At 27.6% G+C, this 19,462-nt stretch overlaps 1 protein-coding gene across 1 annotated transcript in view; it reads right to left on the bottom strand.

The window, feature by feature from the left end:
• The window catches only part of LOC107456666 (BAR/IMD domain-containing adapter protein 2), a 91,194-nt gene that overhangs the window by 43,917 nt on the left and 27,815 nt on the right, over nucleotides 1-19,462 (bottom strand). The window contains exons 2-3 of the mRNA XM_016074597.3: nucleotides 2,879-2,954; nucleotides 101-193 (exon numbers count right to left, since the gene is read on the bottom strand). Coding sequence (XP_015930083.1) covers nucleotides 101-193; nucleotides 2,879-2,954 — 169 coding nt within the window. The remainder of the gene's footprint in view (nucleotides 1-100; nucleotides 194-2,878; nucleotides 2,955-19,462) is intronic.

Genomic DNA, 19,462 nt, shown 5'->3' with positions numbered 1-19,462 from the left:
TGTTCGTGTTTTAGTGTGGCGCCATCTATGGTATGAAAGATGATTAATTTATTAACTCGCGTATTTTACGTGAATATCAAATTTCCTAAAAATAACTTACCAATATCACGTGATCCATTCATTGTACTGTTGTTAGCATGTGATGCTATTTTCATTAGGGCGTCTGTGTACTGTCGAGAAGCAACTACCATAGCTGAAAAATTTAAATTTATTCATACAGACTCAATAAAAATATTGCATCTTCTTAAGCTAAAAATGTATAGTTTGTTATTCTAGTAAAATTACCGTATGGTAGTGACAATTTTAGTTAAAAAAATACATAAATCTGAAAATAAAATCAAAATATACGGTATTTAAACCATTAATTTGTTAATTTTCTTGCATTCATGTGGTAATAGTTTGCCGGAAATTCTGCATTATTCTTAATATATTCTGCATATAATTCTTAATACCATAAATTAAGTAAAAAATACAAAACTGAAAAGTGAATGATCTTTATACTAGACTCTAAGGCAGGGATGGCGAACCAATGGCACGCGACTCAATATTTTGGGCACTGCACCGATCACAATTGTTGTTACACTATGAATTGTTATTACACAAATGTTATTACGCTATGAAGCATATGTAACAATAAAATTAAAATTCACAAAAAACAAGCAAAATAATAAACAATTATTAATAAAAAAATTAAAAATTAATACTAAAAAACAATTAATAACCGTAAAAAGCAAGCTAACAATAAATAACTAGCAAAAAAATCAACAGTCCTGCTTAAACTAACATCTTACAACCTAATATAAGTTATTGGTCATGTAATCTGCAACAACAGAAGTCACACTGATGTTACTTTAAGTTGAATTACGTGTATAACTTGTATTTTTTAAAATGTAAATAAAGAGTTTTGAGTTGATAGTATTTAGTATTATTATTTTCCCAATAATCACGAAGTCAAAATTATTTGACGGAGCGTCTATGACCTCATTTAGCAATTTTTTAGAGCTAAATGAGGTCATAGACGCGCCGTCTATGGTGGCACGTTGGTGTATAAAGGTTCGCCACCCCTGCTCTAAGGTATCATGATAAAATTGCCAAATTTTATCACAAACCATATTTTATTGAAAATTTTATCAAAATCCTTAACGAAGCTCTTCGGTAAAAATTATCGAGCTTTTCGGTGCTCCCATGAAGCATAAAAAAAATAAAATTTACTATACTTTCTTTTCAATGAGTAGAAACAAATTTCAAATAATAATAAAACTGTCAAAATTTAGTGTAGCTAATCATAAATATAGAAATAACAAAATAAATAGGTTTCAATTGGCACTTTTTTAATTGTTATTGGCATTTTTCGAATATTTTACACTGATTTCTCGCAAAATGAAGAAAACAGTTTAAGTTATTTAGTTTCAAATGCATTTAATAAACTGCCCTTATTATTCAATTTAACAATTATTTTAAACTGTATTTATTAGACTGTCAAAAATGCAATTATTGCAATTCAATAAACATTTTATAGTGACCCTCCCCCCCCCCCGAAAAAAAAGACTAAACTTGCTTGTTTCTGTTGGCAACAACAGTCCTTTACTTGCTTAAAAAAACAAATAAATTTATAATAAAATTAATATGTTACTAAACCAAAAGAATGAAGTTCAAGGATCAGGAGAGATATTCAGTTTCTCACGCTTTTTTTCGGCAAAATTTGGATAAATTTTTCAAACTTAATTACATGCGCATAATTGTAATTCTTATCTTTTATCCAACTAACAGAAATTCAGAATATGGTTGGTAAATTAAGGGAAGTTAGACAAATTTATTTTTATTCGCAAGATTCATTTTAAAATTTGTTAATTCGATAGATTATTATATTAATAAAGAAACATTATTATTATTAAAGACAAAATATTGCCGTTTCCAATTTAAAGTGATTTTATCAATTTCAATGCGTGATGTTTCGGAAATAAAAAATTTGTGATCACAGTTAGAAAAGGGCCAATGATCAGGGTTAAATTATTGTTATTTGTTCATTGGAAAACAAACATAAAGACATTTGATTAACCTATTAAAGGTTTATGAACAGTTCTTAGTATTGTGCATATAAGCCTACATATATGTATGATTAAATAAATTAATATATTATTCGATATTTTAATTTATAACTGCTTTGCGTTAATTTTAAGTGACAAACCTCATCTTCGTCTAACTTGTGATTGAAATAAGTTTTCTTGATGTAAACTTATTATTTTTTTTTAAAGTAAACAAATAGGGTTGCGTTCTTTTGACTTAAACCTAGAATATTTCTGTATAAAAGACAAATATGCATATTTATTTTAATCATTGCGTGCATTAGTTAGTGCTTTCAATAGACGTATTAAATTATTGTCCCAGGTATGGCCCAAAATGCAAGACAGTTATGGTTAATGCATGAGTATATTACTATAGTTATATTGAATAAATATATTGTAATGAATTTATATCTACAAAATATTTTGTACAGCTGCATATTAAATAACTTTATTTTGGTATCAGGTGAGGGATAGCGAAATAAGAAAAGAAATGCTTTTAACTGTTCCGGAGTTTAATGAGCCGGCTGTTGTAAGCCAGTGATAATTATTAAATTTTAATTACTACAACAATGGTAAAAGTAAAGAGTCACGAAACGGAAAATATTCGAAGGCTAAATTATAGTCATATTACAATAAGGAAGTTAAGTCATCTGTATAGTAATTCAATACAGTATATTTTCAGAAATAAATTAGTTAAAAACTAAAGTGTTTATTTAATAATTATTTTTGAAAAAAATTCTATTGTAATTTTTTTTATTGCAAAAATAGATGCAATATTTGAACTAATGATTAATGCCTGAATTGAAACTTACCTTGAAGTGCTTTTAAATATGTTTTTCCAGCAATGACAAGTTGTTTTGTACAAGGTCCAAATTCATCAATTATATTCTGAAACGAAAGATAAAACAGAATAAGGTAAAATTTTTACGAAATTTATAATCAGCAACACTAGAATTTAAACACCGAGTAAAAAAAAAAAATTATCAAAATTCATAGTTAAATTAGAAAGTGCAGAAAATATAACCAAAAAATATTTATTAGAAAATACTTCGACACATTTTACGATAAAAAAATAAATTATTAGTTGATATAATTAATTAAGCAATGAAAGAAAACTATCATCACCAGCGTGCGCTTGTTACGGCTTTATCAACAATACCAGAAAAAAAATCAGATGGCTTGACTTTTTAGGAAATTGATCATTTCTCATCGAAACAAACTGTGCAATAACAATTGAATAATGTGGTATTTGATGCTTATTATAATATGGTATATGATTGAAACAATTTGAATAACGCGGTGTTTGATGCTTATGTCAATTTTTTTTCTCCACACCCCCCAAATAAATCTTTTGTTCAATGCTAATTTCTAAAAACTATTTATTACAAAAGATTCATCATTTTCTTTAATTTTATCCTGACATTGGACAAGAGATTTATTGAAAAGTGTTGAGTGACTATAAATGAAGATATTTTACAAAAAAAAAAGCATTGATATTTAGCACATCACAGTTAATTTCGAACGAATATCGATTTTACAGCTAACGAGTCGCAAACTGTTGAACAGTTCTAAACAAGAATTTGTTCGCACTCAGTGTACCGAATTAAAGTGATATTAAAAGCTATGTATGATGCAAATATAGAAGTGAAAACGAGGGAAAGATAACGATTATAGAAAGAATATAGAATAAGCACTATTTGAAGAATGTGCCTCTTGAAGATTCCAATCAGAGAGCAAAGAAATAACTTTCCAGATAGAAAGCATGCTCTACCAAAAATAAATTGATTCGATTCAATGTCTTTCACAAATCTCTCACACCAAGGACAGGTATTAAAAGCCCGCATTAAAGCGTGTACGTCACATATGATTTTCACTTACACAGCTGTTATCGTTTCAAACCTACGAATTTCAAAGATTATAACTTGGATTTGTCGAAGAAGGAAAATGTTTAAGAAGAAAATGACACCAACTACCAAGCACTTACGAGAAGCTTAGTAGTGTATGTATTGAAGTTGATCTAAAGAGCAACTTTTTCTCAAAATCTCAAAAACAAGGCCCTATATTTTACAGAATTATAAATAGACTTTCCAAAAATTCACAAAATTATGAATCGATTTTTCACAAAACTATGAATCTATTTTTCAGAACTTCACAAAACTATGAATAGATTTTTCATTTAACAGGACGTCACACAATAAGTTTGGACTAACCATTGCAAAGATAATACACAATTTTTTTTAATAAAAAGTGTTTCCATCTTCAGTCTCTGTAATTTGGGGATAGGTCATATATAGTGGCCATCTAATCCTTTGCAAGCTTGGACCAAACGATCTCTTGTGGGCCGCTACTGGAAGGCTTTTGAATTCATAGGGATTATTGGATTCATTGCTACAGGTGCTTCTCTTATTCTCGATGTTTTTTTCCCTATCTCTGTTTGCTTTTTGCCTGGTTCTTTGTATTTATTGTAGCTGTCTTTTAATTTTGCATTAGAAATAAAGTTTTTCAACTTAAACTGAACCAGAACTATTCCAATTCCTGAACTTTTCTACATAAAGGGTAAGTAGTTAGTTTTATTGGTTATGGTTGATGTGTGAGTGTTTCGACTAGTAGCACTTATGAATATTTTATGTTTAAAAAATTGCTAAGTTACTCTTTTATTTCTGTTCGGCAGAGGTTTTTTTTCCTTTTTTTTTCCTTTAATTTCGGCCTGTCTATATTGTTAGGGAGAGCTTCCTTTTTGTAATTTCAGCCTATCGATCAATTCAATAGTTTTCTGCTAGAGATTGATCTGTCAGTTATTGTGGATGTCCTACTTTTCATATGTACAACTAGTATTTTGCCAAATATTATTAAATTATGCATTTCATGCTCTCTGATTAAGCATTTCACGAGCCACCAACTTTTAATTAAATTATTACCCATGACTGTAACTATTAAATAATTCAATGTTTTCAGTTTATGCACCATTTTTAATAAACCAAAAAACCGTAACAAATTAAAAAAAAACAACAACAATATAGTATAAACTTAAGTCATTACTTCAAGCTTAAGCTGTTTCAACTGTGGCAATATTATTTTCTTAGATAAAGAATATGTTTCGAGGAAAAAAAGCCTTAATTGGGAAATCTGCAGATTGTTGCAAATCTTAGTTTATAAAAAATAACTTTCGTGCTGTTTAAAAATAAAATTTTAAGAAAATAGTTTTCCTTACATTTGCTATAAACTTCCCAATTAGAAATATTATAAACGTATATGCAATAAACAGGGAAGATATGCATGGTATTTATGAACATCTGTATTTAACGTCAATCATTAAAACGATTGCGATATTATTAAGTGAACAACTGTCAACAGTAGATTTGGAAGTAAGATCGTAGATTATTTATGTCTTCGACTTTCTAATTTATTTTTCGATCAATATATTTTAAAAATACAATTGAGAATATTTGAAGGTTAGAAAAATGCTTAGACTTTCAGATTTTGTGAACGAAGCTGTTGTCGAAAAATGTAGGCACGAAATGTTAATGTATGAATTTTTTTAATGAAAAATAATTAAGCATTTTAACTTTGAATAACTAAAATTAGTGTCAAAAAATTTTCGCTTGGCTTATAGTCTACGAATTTAAAACATGCATGTTTCTCATTTTGCTTTATACATTCCGAATAGATTAGCATATTTTAAAATAAGTTTTGTAATAATAAAGACTATAAAAATTAATGTTTACAATTCATGAAGATTTTAAAATCTTAAGATATTCGAAGAATATTGAATATAAGATAATCGAAGAATATAAGATATGAATGAATGTTTAATTATTTATGATTCTACCATACAAACCGATAATTAGCAAAAAAAAATATTTCGCTTAATTAACACCTTTTTGTTTTAATCATAAAGTCAATCTATATCTTTTGTTTTAATGTTGAAAATTCGTATTATATTGTAAAAGTACTTTGAAAAGTAGAACTTCGTCAAATAATCTAACTTGCATTTAGTTTTCAATCTCAACTATTAAATAATGTTTTAATTAGATTTCATTGTTATTTATTTTGCAATTTGCTGGTCTTATTGAACACAATTTTTCAGAAAGAATTAACATTCATTTTTTGAATTAAAAGTGGCACATTACATGCTAGTGTTAATTTTAATTATTAAAACCTGGTGTTTTTCTTACCACTTTAATGCTATTCACCTTGCTATTGATTTATAACATTTCAATAATGTGTGTCTGTTTTTCACTACGTAGCATCCTTATTATTTCTTTTAAAAATTCATTTTTGAGATGAATTATGAAAATTATATTAACAGTGAAAGTTATAGAACAACCTGCATAATACTTTTGAAAAAATTCAGCAGTAAAAAATTATAATATTTTTCCCATTAAGATAACACAAATATCCCAAATATTTCCCTATCCATCTGTAATTAAAAAGGTAAGTATAGAAATTGCATGGATAGAAATATCTTAAAACCGATAAATCCTTTTAACAATTTGAGCTTTAAAAACATTCTAAAATGTCCCAACAATAAAACCGCAAAACAATTTTTTTCTAGAAATCTGAGCTGATAGATTTAGTACATAAATTCCAGCAATGATAAGAAAGGTATTTTTTGTCCGTAAATATCCGGTGTGGAATCCTCCAAGATAAAACAAACGCAACAGTTTCATGTCATAAAAATTTGTCTCCATTTTTAGAATTATTTCTAGTACTAAAGTTAACTGCTAAATGTTTTAAATGAATTGAACTTTTTAAATGAATAGAACTTTTCAATTTAAATAGCACTACTTTTTCATTTGAAAAAAAATTTAAACTTATTTTGAAATTTTTTAAAAGAATATAAGCTTAATGCATGAATATATTAAAACTACTATTTTAATCTACAAAAAGAAAACAAAGTATAAACATTTCATACACTCTAAGTAATTAAAAAAAATTAAAAATAAGTTTTTTTTTTTTATAAATTGGTTTTTGTAAACCAAATTCCAAAGTTATTCTAATTTATACTATTTTACATACGATATCCAATAAAATATTATAAAACAGTATGATTGTATAATTTTTAAAGTATTTCCTCTTATAGTTATTTTTTCAAATCAAAGTTATAAAATTAATTTGCTTAATGTCAGCAATTGGACAATGGAATAACTTTAACATCTGCAAATTACTAGCAATTGGACCATACAATATGTTTAAAATTCCGCAATTTTTGCAGTTGCCGATGCAATAATGTTTTGGATTTCAAATTTGGAGTGCTTCTCCGTAATCATGATCATTTTTAAGAGAAAAACTTTTTCTTTCAACTCAATAGCCTCATTTTACGAGTGAGACTCGTCCAACATTTATTTCAAAGAACTAAAAAGCGGATGAAAATTTGAGTAGGCAATCAGCCTATTTTAAAAAGTTAGACAATGCATTGATAATTACCACATCACATAAATAACAATGAGTTTGGAAGTGTAACAGGTTAAATTAGATAACTAATCCATTAAAAATCTACTATCGTCTTTCATCAAAAACTTACCAGCAATTAATTTGCTATCTCTCAGTTTATTTAAGTAAATCGAACTTCAAAAGTGTTAAAGAACACCAAACATACTATTAATTATAAACCATATACAATCATCATTAATTATAAGCTATATTTCAGTTGCAATTATAACTCTATTATAAAAATTGTATAAGTAATAATCTAAGACCTAGTTCTATTCTTTTTTGAATTATTTTTAAATTAAATTTTTTTCTTAAAAATTTTACTAGTTTTGTGTGAAAGTATTTTTATTTATTAACCCTTCCAGAATCGGCGGAAAGAGAAAGGAAAGCTTCTCCAGACATGCACGCTCTAAAAGTATACGTACTATAGAGATGGTATACGTATTAATACGAGAGGTAATGCGAGAGTACCGAATTGAGATCACGTCCAAGTGATCTTGAATCGTTACAGTAAAGATACTCGTTTCATATATGATACCATGGTCCGTGTGCTAATTTACCATCCAGCGACTTTTAACGACTCGTTCTCTTTTATGGAGATTTTCCACTAAGCAGTTGTTGGTCCGAATTACTATACAAGCTTTTATTTCTCTAAAAATTTATTACCTGAACTAAAAAAAAATGTAACAGTCGAAGTTTTTTCTTTAAAAAATGATAAACAGTCGAGAGGGTCGTTAAAGACCACTGGATTGAAAATTCGCGGGCCCGTGTTAAAGAATAGCGATCATGTCTATATGATCACTCTCCAGAAGTGGTTTAAAACAGTACATAAATAGTATTAGATTTAATAATAACTTATACAAAAACAAATGATTTTTGTTTTAGGATAAAAAGAGATAAAATCTTTCGATGAAAAATAATTGTTCAACAATTTATCGAGTTTTAAATAACAAGATCAAAGTTTTTTCCCTTTTCGATTATTCAAACTAGTGTTAATATGTTTTATTAAGAAAATAGATGCACTTCAGATAAAAGAGTTTCATTTTAATAAAACAAATATAGTAGAAACGTCTTTCATTAAGAAAAATGTCTGCACAACTTCAACCACTCAATCAACGAAAGATTTATTAGTTTAAGTTCTATTTGGCACACATCCAGCAAGAGATCATACTTTACTTAAACTGTCCTTGTTCCCGAATCAAATCAAAAAGAACTCTAAGATAACCCTTTTTAACTTCAACAAGAAGGCGTGTCGAGATTCAAGTTTTCAATTTATGTTTTGATTTAATGATGTGTTAAGATTGTTATCAATTTCCGTCGAAAATAAATGGCCTTATTTATAATATCCTTCGATCATATTTTTTAATAGTAGTATTGATAGATCTTTACTTCATTCTATGGTACAAAATGCAAGGCGAATAAAATTCATGAAATATTTCCCTGAAGAATAACACATTTGTATGCTTTATTGAAAGGAGTACATTTTTAATGAGTTTTTGTCGTAAATATTTTGTCGCATGATGACGTAATATTGATTACTTTTGGTTATCAATGTTATTATAATAATTTAAATAAATTGCAAATGACACTGAGTGAACCCCGATAAAACAAAATCATCAACAAAATCTGCGATATTTCAAAGATAAGCAATCAATGAAGCTATTAAGAAATATAGATCATACTTATTCATAAAATTTTAATTTATTTGGTTCTAAATTAATTCGAAATTTTATTCTTTATCAATATTATGCAAGATACTACTGTGACCGAATTGTTTTCTCAAATTTTGATTGAATTGAAAAATGTTTGAAACACTTAAACATTAATATTATGCAAGCCACAAAAAGTGATCTTTATACACTACCCGACAATAATGGAAGAGACACTTTTAGTTTTTAGTACTTTATTGAATTTTTTGAGATATACTTAGAAGACTATTTTGAAAATATAGAAGTGTTCAGTTCATGCGATTTTTCTTACTTTGCGATAAAGTTGAATGCTTTCGAGGTTTTGAAAGACCAATAATAAATTATGAATGAAAACAAGAATTTTTGCCTTATGTTTTTTTGCTATAACTTTAAAAATATTCAATAAATTTTTTTAGAAAAATTGGAGCAATTTAAAATTACAAAATTTTTGTTTTAAAATTTGAAAAAAATTGTTAAAAAATGCGCAAGATACGAGCATTTAAAGTAGTTCGCTTATACTGAGCATGCGCGGAAAAAATATAAATAATTTTTTCATAATTTTATACAGAATTGTATGTAGTAACTACAGGAAAAAGTTTGATTTAAATATCTTAAAAACGTAAGAAGTTTCAAGCAATTTTCTAAGTAGTTTTTGTACTTTTTAAAAGAAAGCTCAAAACGATAAGGGACTTTTTCACATATTTAATTCTGTACTTTGTGTCCGTTTGTTATTAGTGTAATTTGTAATATTACGTAAAGAAATTTGTGGAAAACCCATGATTACTTTGAGCTTACTTTTAAAAAACTACTTGGAAAATTACTTGAAACTTTTGGCGTTCTTAAGATATTTAAATCAGATTTTTCCCATTGGTTTCCAAATACGATTCCCTATTAAATTATGAAGAAATAACTTTAAATTTTTTGGAAAAGAACTACTTTAAATACTCACATCTTCTGCATTTTTTAAGATTTTTTTTTCAAATTTTAAAACCATAACCTTGTAATTAATTTTAAATTTCTCCAAAAATGTTGTTTTGTTTAATTCTATTGAATATTTATGCAGTCATAGCAAAAACACCTAAAGCAAAGAAATTAATTTTTTACAAAAATTTCCATATCTCGATGACTATTTACTCTAAGTTTACAAAACTTTATGCACTAATTAAAAATAACTAAAGTAATCGATACAAGTTACAAGATTTTTGCTTAATTTTCTGTCATAGGGTGTTCAAAAATACTTGTTTTTTTTTTCGTAATTTATTGTCGATCTTCCAAAAACCTCTGAAAGTTTTAAATTACTTTAGGCACAAAAGGGATAAAGATCTTGTTGGAACTGCAAACTTCAAGGTTTTCAAGAGCCAAACAGCAAGGTTTTTTAAGAATGTCATTTTCTACCTTCCTCAAATAAGTTATTAAAAGCGATGAAAAACACCTCCAAATATAAATAATCACAACCGCAGTTTAAGTTTCAAGATAGCTTTGAAGAAAAAAAGATTTTTTTTAACAAAAATGCTACTTTTGTTAGAGCATTAAGACTTAAAAAGACCACTTTGTGTTAAAAAATATATAATCTACATTTAATACTTTTTTCGTATTTTTAGTAAAATCTGATAAAAATAGAAGTTTCAAAGAAAAATTGTACGATTGGCTTCACAGACACTCTCTCTAATGGAGTTTTGAGTACCGTACGTATTTTAATGTATTTGAATTTGACTCTCTTCAATATTTTATAAAAAAAAAAAGTTGAAGCCAGTGTGATTATATGTTATACGGCTAGTTTCCTCACCGTGAAACAGAATTAGAAGAAGAAAAAAATGCAAACGAGTCCGTTTCATGGAAAGATGTCGCAAAATATCCTTTACCTACGTCAAACCTTATGAACAATTATGTTAATGATAAGGTTTCAAACAGAAGAAGACATAATAAGAAAAAGAAGAAAAAAGAAAAACAAATTCTAAAAGTAATGTTTTGTAATTAGCGTTTCTTGAAGAGAATTTATCCCAATTTCTTTTATTGGAAGAATGTCATTTACTGAAACATTTATGTCACAAGAATTTCCTTGGCTTTCTTAATAACGGTAAAAGAAAACAAACCAAATGAATAGTTGTGGTTACATGTACGCCGACACACCTTCTCATTGTGAAGTACCAGAAAAGAACATAAAAAATGACAGAAAGTCTCCGTGTCAGTAACTGATTCTGAAGACAATGCAAATAGTGAGGTTTTGTTGCTGTAACGTCAAAACAAGACGCCTACTTGCTGTCGTTTAGCGAGAGGGGGAAGAGATAGCATTTAGAACATAAATTTTTTTAAAGTTACTAATCGAATTTGAAAGAAGTGATGTCAACCGAATTTCTTTATTTACAAATTAGACGCATAGACAAAAAAAAAACTTTTAGGGTCAAGATTGGTCTTTTAAACGGTAAAGGGGGTTAAACAGAAGTATTTGGACATCAGTTTAGAAGGCTGGATCTGAACCGAATACCCAAGCCCGATCGAGTCCAAAAATATTTGATGTAATCAGAAACAACAAGGCAATTGAGTTGCCATTCTACGTGTGGGGCAGGGCTGGAAGTCCAAAATCTAAAATTTAAGGACTAAATTACCTCAAAATTTACGAACAATTTAAGGAGGTTGATTCTCCAAGGAGAGCAATTTGCATGATTTTTTCTCAAATGCCCACCTAGGGAATGACCTTCCGTCAATATAGGCACCTGAAGGGCAGATTTGTTTGCAACTCTTTCAGAGGCACCATATTAGGTGGGCCAACGTCGCTCCCACTGTAAGGACAGATAGTACAGAGAATAAAAGAACATCCATGCATTGCCCCTGATAATACGAGGATTCTCCATCCAAAAACAGGAGAGAATGATAGAGTTCTGGAAGAGAGAGGTAGGAGCTTTAAAAATATCTCCCCTACTTGGAATGTTTTCATGTCATCAAATCAAGAGTAATTGTCGACAACAATGAAAATTGATTAAGGTCATACTTGATTTGCTATGAAGATTTTGGTGTTGATTTCATTATTTACTTTGTCTCATGGCTAATAATAAGATTTTTAAATTTGAATTTTTCTTAGAAATGTAATATTTACTCTTCCTGTTAACTTCAATAAAAATTTGGAAAATTACGAACTTTTCAGGACATTTATTGAAATTTTTAATAATTAAGGAGACGTTTAAGGGCACTTTATTTTTTTTAAAGATAATTAAGGAATTTAAAAGACAACTTTAAGAGCAAGTTATCTAAATAAATGAAATTCTATTACTGTTCGAAAAATAAAACCAGGAAAGGAAAATAAAGAGCTAAAATTGATGTATATGTTACATTTGAAAGCATTTTGACATAAAAATGCCATTACTAACTTGAGATGCCTCCTTCCCCCACCGAAATTAAAAAACATTTTGAACTTGACTTGAAGTTATTATACACTTATGAAATAAGTTAAGAGACTTTGCATATTTTATCGAATTTCATGAAAAGAACTGAACTAAATGTAAAAACACTGCTTCTAGACAAAATTGCAAATCTTGTACGTCAAATACGTAAGCTTACACGCGTTTGCAGGCGGAACCATTAGAGAAACAGGCTTTATAAGTGCACGTAAATTAAGACGCATTTCGTTCGCTGTTATTTTTCGCTGTTATTCGAATTTCTAGGGATGTTATTTTCCAGCAATTAAATTTATTAATATGAATTTTTTTATTTATGTTTATGAATATATTTCTAAAGTGAAAAGAATTTCATGAAGATTTCTTATGCTCCTGCATCAGTGCTATCAATCAGGATGATATAATGTAACATTTTTGTTTAAAATGTCTGTATTTTATCTGCATTTATCAAATCATCAGCAAGTCTGCATTTTATCAAATTGGCAATGCATTCTCTGTATGCACAGTGCAAAAAAAAATAAATAAATAAATAACGGACCACCTTGAATAACTTTTGATCTTTTGTTCTAGGTCCCAATCTTCATGGCTTGAGGGGGTGATATCAGATTTGCTAATTAGTAAGTGAGGACGATATTTTAAGTTACGAAATGAAAATAGATTACGAAATCAGGCACAAAAGCATAGTACTTTCTCAAAATTCAGAACAAACATACTTTTTTTTGACGTATTCGGATTTATTTTCCCCATAACATAGCGGCAATTTGGGAAATATGGTCCCAATAGTTTGGTCAGAAGAACGGTCCTAATTTTGGGCCCGTTAATGTTTACTTTTTGCGTATTTCGCTACATCTCGAAAACTTTTTAAGCGAATTGAAAAACTTTTCCTCACTATATAAAATTTATTTATCCCAAGATAATTCCACGCAAAAACTAATTTTCATAGTAATATATTTATTATTTTATTACTTTATTTAATACAGGCCGAATAAATGTTGAATTCTAAGGTATGTAAATTTTTGAATCATTTTTAAAAATATAATTTTACATTGCAAAATCCAAAACCTAAGCGAAATCAGTTGAACAGTTCCTGAGAAATGTAATTTTATATACACGACTTTTTTAAAATTCAATTTCTCAGAAACTATTCGACCGATTTCGTTCAAACTTTGTATTTTTCCATGTTAATATACACATTTTAAAATAATATAAAAAGTTTCATACTTTACATTTCAAAATTTTTTCGACTATTATTAAGTAAAATAATAAAAAATAAATATTTACTAAAATTTATTTTTTGCATGGAATTACCTTTGGATAAACGAGTTTTATAGTTGTGTTCGAAAATTTTTAAGTTCGCTTAAGAAGTTCTCAAGATATATGAAATACGCAAAAAATAAAATTAGCATTTAGGGGTCCAAACTTTGGATCGCTCTCCTATGGGGACCATATTTCTCAGACAGCGGCTCCTCCTATATTTTGGGGGTCAGAAATCCGAATACAAAGAGGTAAGTTTATTCAGAGTACGTTTATCTGCCCGATTTCGGGACTTAAAATATCGTCTGCACTTATTAATATGCATAGTTGAGGTCACCCCTCGAACCATTTAGATAAGAACGAGAAAATCCGATTATAAGATCAAAAATTATTTAGGGTGGTCCGTCCTTTTTTGGCCTCGCACTGTACATAAATAAAACAAACTGTGCAAAAATATTCTTGAAATATTAATATCCTACGCAATCTTTGCAATATTAAAATTAACACAATAATTATATCTTTGCAATATTAATCCTATACAGTAATAATATCCGCAATATAAATAACTTTTGCAGAAATAATATACCTATAATATCCTATGCAATATACTTTTAATAATACAGTTATATACGCGATGATATTAATTTTGCTTATTGAAAATTTTTATGAAGATGACTAACTGAGGATGAAAATTTTTAACGATTTCGAATAAGATTAATTTTTTCTAAGATTAGTACGGGTTTAAATAAATTCTAACAACGCAATCATTTATGATCAAACTATTTCAAATCTAGAGCTAATCGAAGACCATGGTCACTTTTCATGTTTGGCATGATCTACTTATTAAAGATTATTCAATTTCGTTCTTCTTACAAATGATAAATCATTTTTTAAAAGATAGTGCAGTTTCAGACAAATAACTCAGAGTGTAAACAAATCTCACTTGTAACAATCTGAAGCTATTATATAACTCAAAAGGAGTTCCAATTGAAAATGTTTGCATAATCTAAAGAATTAAAAACGTGACCATCCATTGAGTTCATTATTAAGGCGAGAACAATGGAGAGCACTTTCTCACCCTTTGAAGGAAGTAAATTGCTTTTATAACGAGGATATTTCGCCATTTGCGAACGAGATTCAAGAAATGATACTGATTTACAAACTCAAAGAACAAAATACATTCTAGCTTTTTATTTAAATGTAAGACCTTTAATGTTATTTAAAACTATCAAAATTTATAACATAGATTTAAAATACTTAAACATAAACGTTTGGGGAAATTAATGTCAATGGCCAAACATTGTTGTCCTGAACATATTATTATTACAATAATGTTATGGCATATGATATTAATATTAATATTACTTAAAATATTATTGTTGCAGAAGATAGTAATATTACAAGTATATTATTACGTATTATAATTAGAAAATATTTTTAAACACAATGTTACATTCATGTAGGATATTATTATCAAAAGATATTATTATTGCGACGGATTATTAATTGTATGCTCAAATTTTATTTTTTCATCAGTATTTTTATTTAATGTTGCCTGCTATTAGAGTCGTACTGAGACTGAGCATTATCAAGTCCAAGTGCTAAGGAGCGAATTTTCTAAAGTAAGAATAAAGGTCAGATAATTTTTCACTTAAGGTCTTATCACATTATTTGCCTAATCATTAGCATCTTTAAATCTCAGTCTAAATTAATGGTAGATTTGTTTTTGTTTAAAAATTAACTGCAGCTTTTTTTATAATTTTTTAATTCTTTTCCTAATTGGGGGAATGTAAAATTTAATTTCGCACGAGCCGTAATACACCACGCCAAACTAAAAAAGATCTTACACACGAGAAAGAAAAAAATGAGACGTTGTAAACTATGTCTGACGCAAATACAAAAGAAAAAAAGATAAAAAAATATCCCTAAAAGTAAGGAAAGAAATTAAGGAAAATATCAATAAAGAAAATTAAAGGAAAATATAACTTCGTGATTTGTAGAATCAGTTTTTACCAGAATTATGTTATTCTTTCTCTCAAAAGGAAATCAATTTTGTGAGTAAATACTAATTGTCAATAATAAATCATGATTTCAAGATAGATTATTTTCTTTTATAGTAAATTTTGTAAAAATAAAAGCTTCTGTAGAATAGTGTAAAAAGAATTAGTAACAAAAGAGCTCTATAAAATAACATTTCAAATGTAGTAACGAATAAATAAATAAATTACTATACTATTTGAACACTAAATGAAACAAGAACACAATGATTTATCTGCCAAATGTGATTATTTGCCATATTGCATCCAAATGAAAATTTTGAATGAAGTGTTCCTAAAGGTCTTATAGTGAACGGTATCTATTAAATTTCCAGAAAACATTTGTTAACAAAAATTTAAGCCACCATTAAATTTTAAAAAAACATACCGCTCCATAATCGACTTCTTAATTAATTTTTTAATTATTTACTGAGTCAAGCGAAAAAAAAATATTTATTTTAGAAAGTCAAAAATAAACTCGTTAAGAAAATACCGTAAGAGAAATAAAAGTTATTCCGGAAACCCTCACTTCACAATTCGAGACTGGAAAACGGTATCAAACAATGATAAACAAACGAAGTGATGCTTGAGTTGGCTGATGGAGTTTGTATGATCAATCCAACTGTTCTTGAAGTGCATCTCTTCCCTTCAGTTCCGCGTGTAGCGAGATGGATAATATTTTCACGCTTAATTTCGTCAGATAGTTGTTACCTATTAAAAAAATAGTTTCCGAACTTCCACCTTTCAGCAGCAACCAAAAGTAGCCGAATATTTGGTGATCAACAATAGAAATAAAAAAAGATTATAGTAAAAAAGAACAAAAGTAATGAATAGTGCAGACGATAATCGTAGCCCTGTGGGAAAATAATCCACGGGGATCATCGAGTTAATGCAAGCAAGTGGAACAAGGTTATTGATAATGTTTACACGCACGAACTTTTAATTTTTTACAAATTCTAATAATTTATTTTGAATATCATATTGTTCTACGTGATATTAGTTTCCGGATCAATTGAAATACAAAATATATTTGGATTAAACAAACTTTGAAGGTAGCCTAGAAAATACATTTTTGAATCCTTCGTAATCAAAATTGATGTAGCTAATTTTTTTACTTATAAAATCGCGAAAACTCAAATTTATTGAAACTGCTTTTTTTGAAAAAATTGTTAAAAATTTTCACCTAGTAAATTTTTACTTGCAAAAGTTCTGAAAGTTTTGAAGACAGAAAAATTTGAAATATGTGGAAAACTAGAAACAATCTAAATAACTAAACAAAAAAAGCATAAGAAAGGCATAGATCGAAAGATATAAAAATTCTGTAACATTTTTTTAAAATGAAAAACATTAATTTATATACTCTAGGGTTTCCTCTTTTAATGAGATTTTTGTAGAGTTATAATAGCAAGCTTTAATTTTTCTCAATTCATAGCATATTCAGTCTAATTACAGGCGATGATCCGATACGTTAACTTGCAGCTACTAAATGGTAATTAATGTCTAAACAAATGATTTTCAAAACTAAAACATACTTATTATCATTAATAAACAATCTATTATACTATAACAATCTACTATAATGTAGAAAAACTTCACAAAAATGGTCTTCTACAAGTAAAAAATTTTTTAAAAAATTGTATTTCCGCCCATAAGTAAAAAGAATTTCTTTCATTAAGTAAAAAAAAAAATTAAATAAAATTTCTAACAATATGTTCCCATTAATAAGTTATTTTTCAATAACAATAAGTTATTAGAATGTCAGATTAATAAAAGTTTGTTTATATTGCAGTTTTATGTAATCAAAATAAGCTTCTGAAGAATTGCATAAAAAGCATTATAATCTCTTAAACAGAAATATACAGAATACCTCTTAAACAGAATACCTAGTTCTGGGCAATATACAGATACATATAAAAATCGATATTTCTTAATATATCTTAAATACTACGTCCTGCCATAAATATTTAGTGTGCAATAATTATCGACGATAATATCGTGATCATTATTAACATAAATTTTACAATAGATTTTGATAAATATGAAAAATATGGATGATCAATATCTGCCGCTTTAAATATAGAGTACGATATATTTTCGACTGAGTTATAATTATTGTGAGTGTGCTAGTTTTTCTTTTAATTACAATAAAATTTATTTATAGCAGTTTTTTTTTAAAACAAACAGTTTTTTAGTAATTGGATAACAAAAACACTATCCAAAGTAAAAATAATGTAAAGTAGTAAAAGTTTGAAAATATTATTATATATTATTGAACATCAATTTAAATATAATACGACATTTGCTAGCTCGCCATTAGTTTCTTTCACATAAAAATGTGTAAAAACAAACAATTTCTTATAATTTGCTAGCTGTTTACGAATGTATTACTTGCCATTTAATAACAATTATGAGTCACTGCACAAAAAAAAGAAAATTAAAAAAAAAATAGGAAGAAAACATGCATTAAAAATCAACAACCAATGGGCAATAACCAAATAAATGGGGTTTTTTTCCAACTTGCTTTTCCAGCTCTCGCCATTACCTATCTATGAAGATCACAGGTCACAGCTAAAAAATGCGGAACACTAATTGCTTTTGATAACATAGTTGTTTATTTCCTTTCACTCATGCTGTGTAACCTTAATATCCACTTTGAAACTTTTTTTTTTAAAAAAAGAGGAGATAATTTGCTAGTTTCAATATACAGTAACAAAAACAATTAATAAAAACCTAAAGGAAAATATAATTTTTAAAAGAATTAAGCTTCTACTTTCATGTAAGAAGCATATTCTGCAGCGTTCTAATAATTCTTACTTATTGTAAATAAAAGATTAATGCGAAAAACATATGCTTTATGGAAGTAAAAATAAGTCTAACAAGTGCTTTCGAATTGGTATTACGAATCATAACAACTGAGAGTACGATATTCACTGTTTATTTTGGAAGCTATTCTTTTTATTTGCATTTAGTTCTCTATTTATTTAAGAAGTCATTTATTTAGTAAATAAAATTTATTTTCATTTTGGGAGGATATTTCATAAGGATTTTGTTTTTACTTGAGAAGTAAGATTGCTATTCTTTTCAAAAGTCCGACATTGTTCTTCATTTTTATAAAACAATGCGCGATTCATTTTGAATGTGAAACTTTGCAATCCATATCAAAAGTACATTCACTTCTCTTTTCTTGTCTAGAATGTTTTAGATCCTTACTTGTTTATGTAGTGCCTTTCAATTTTTTTTGTTCCGTTTTTTTTTCTTTTTTTAAATTCTTTTTTCAATACGATACATCTATTTTGAAAGTTACGCACTTCGATTCTTATCTCCACATGAGCATTATTGTATTCTTATTTAGAACATTTTAAAGTAAAAAGAAGAATTTAAGTTGTTATCTTGAACAGCGAAAACTGACTAAAATATCAATACAATAAATACTTTTTATTGTATCATCACAAATTATTAATTTGTATTATATTCATTGTAACTTCACTATCTAGTTTTAAAATTTACATAATATTTTTAATTAAAATTTCAATTAAGCTACAACATTCGCCTGCCTTCAAACTAATCAAAACAATAAAAAATAGTACTTTAAG

The sequence above is a fragment of the Parasteatoda tepidariorum genome, chromosome 2, assembly GCF_043381705.1.
Source record: "Parasteatoda tepidariorum isolate YZ-2023 chromosome 2, CAS_Ptep_4.0, whole genome shotgun sequence".
NCBI lineage: Eukaryota > Metazoa > Arthropoda > Arachnida > Araneae > Theridiidae > Parasteatoda > Parasteatoda tepidariorum.
This window is presented reverse-complemented; position numbering and strand designations above follow the sequence as displayed.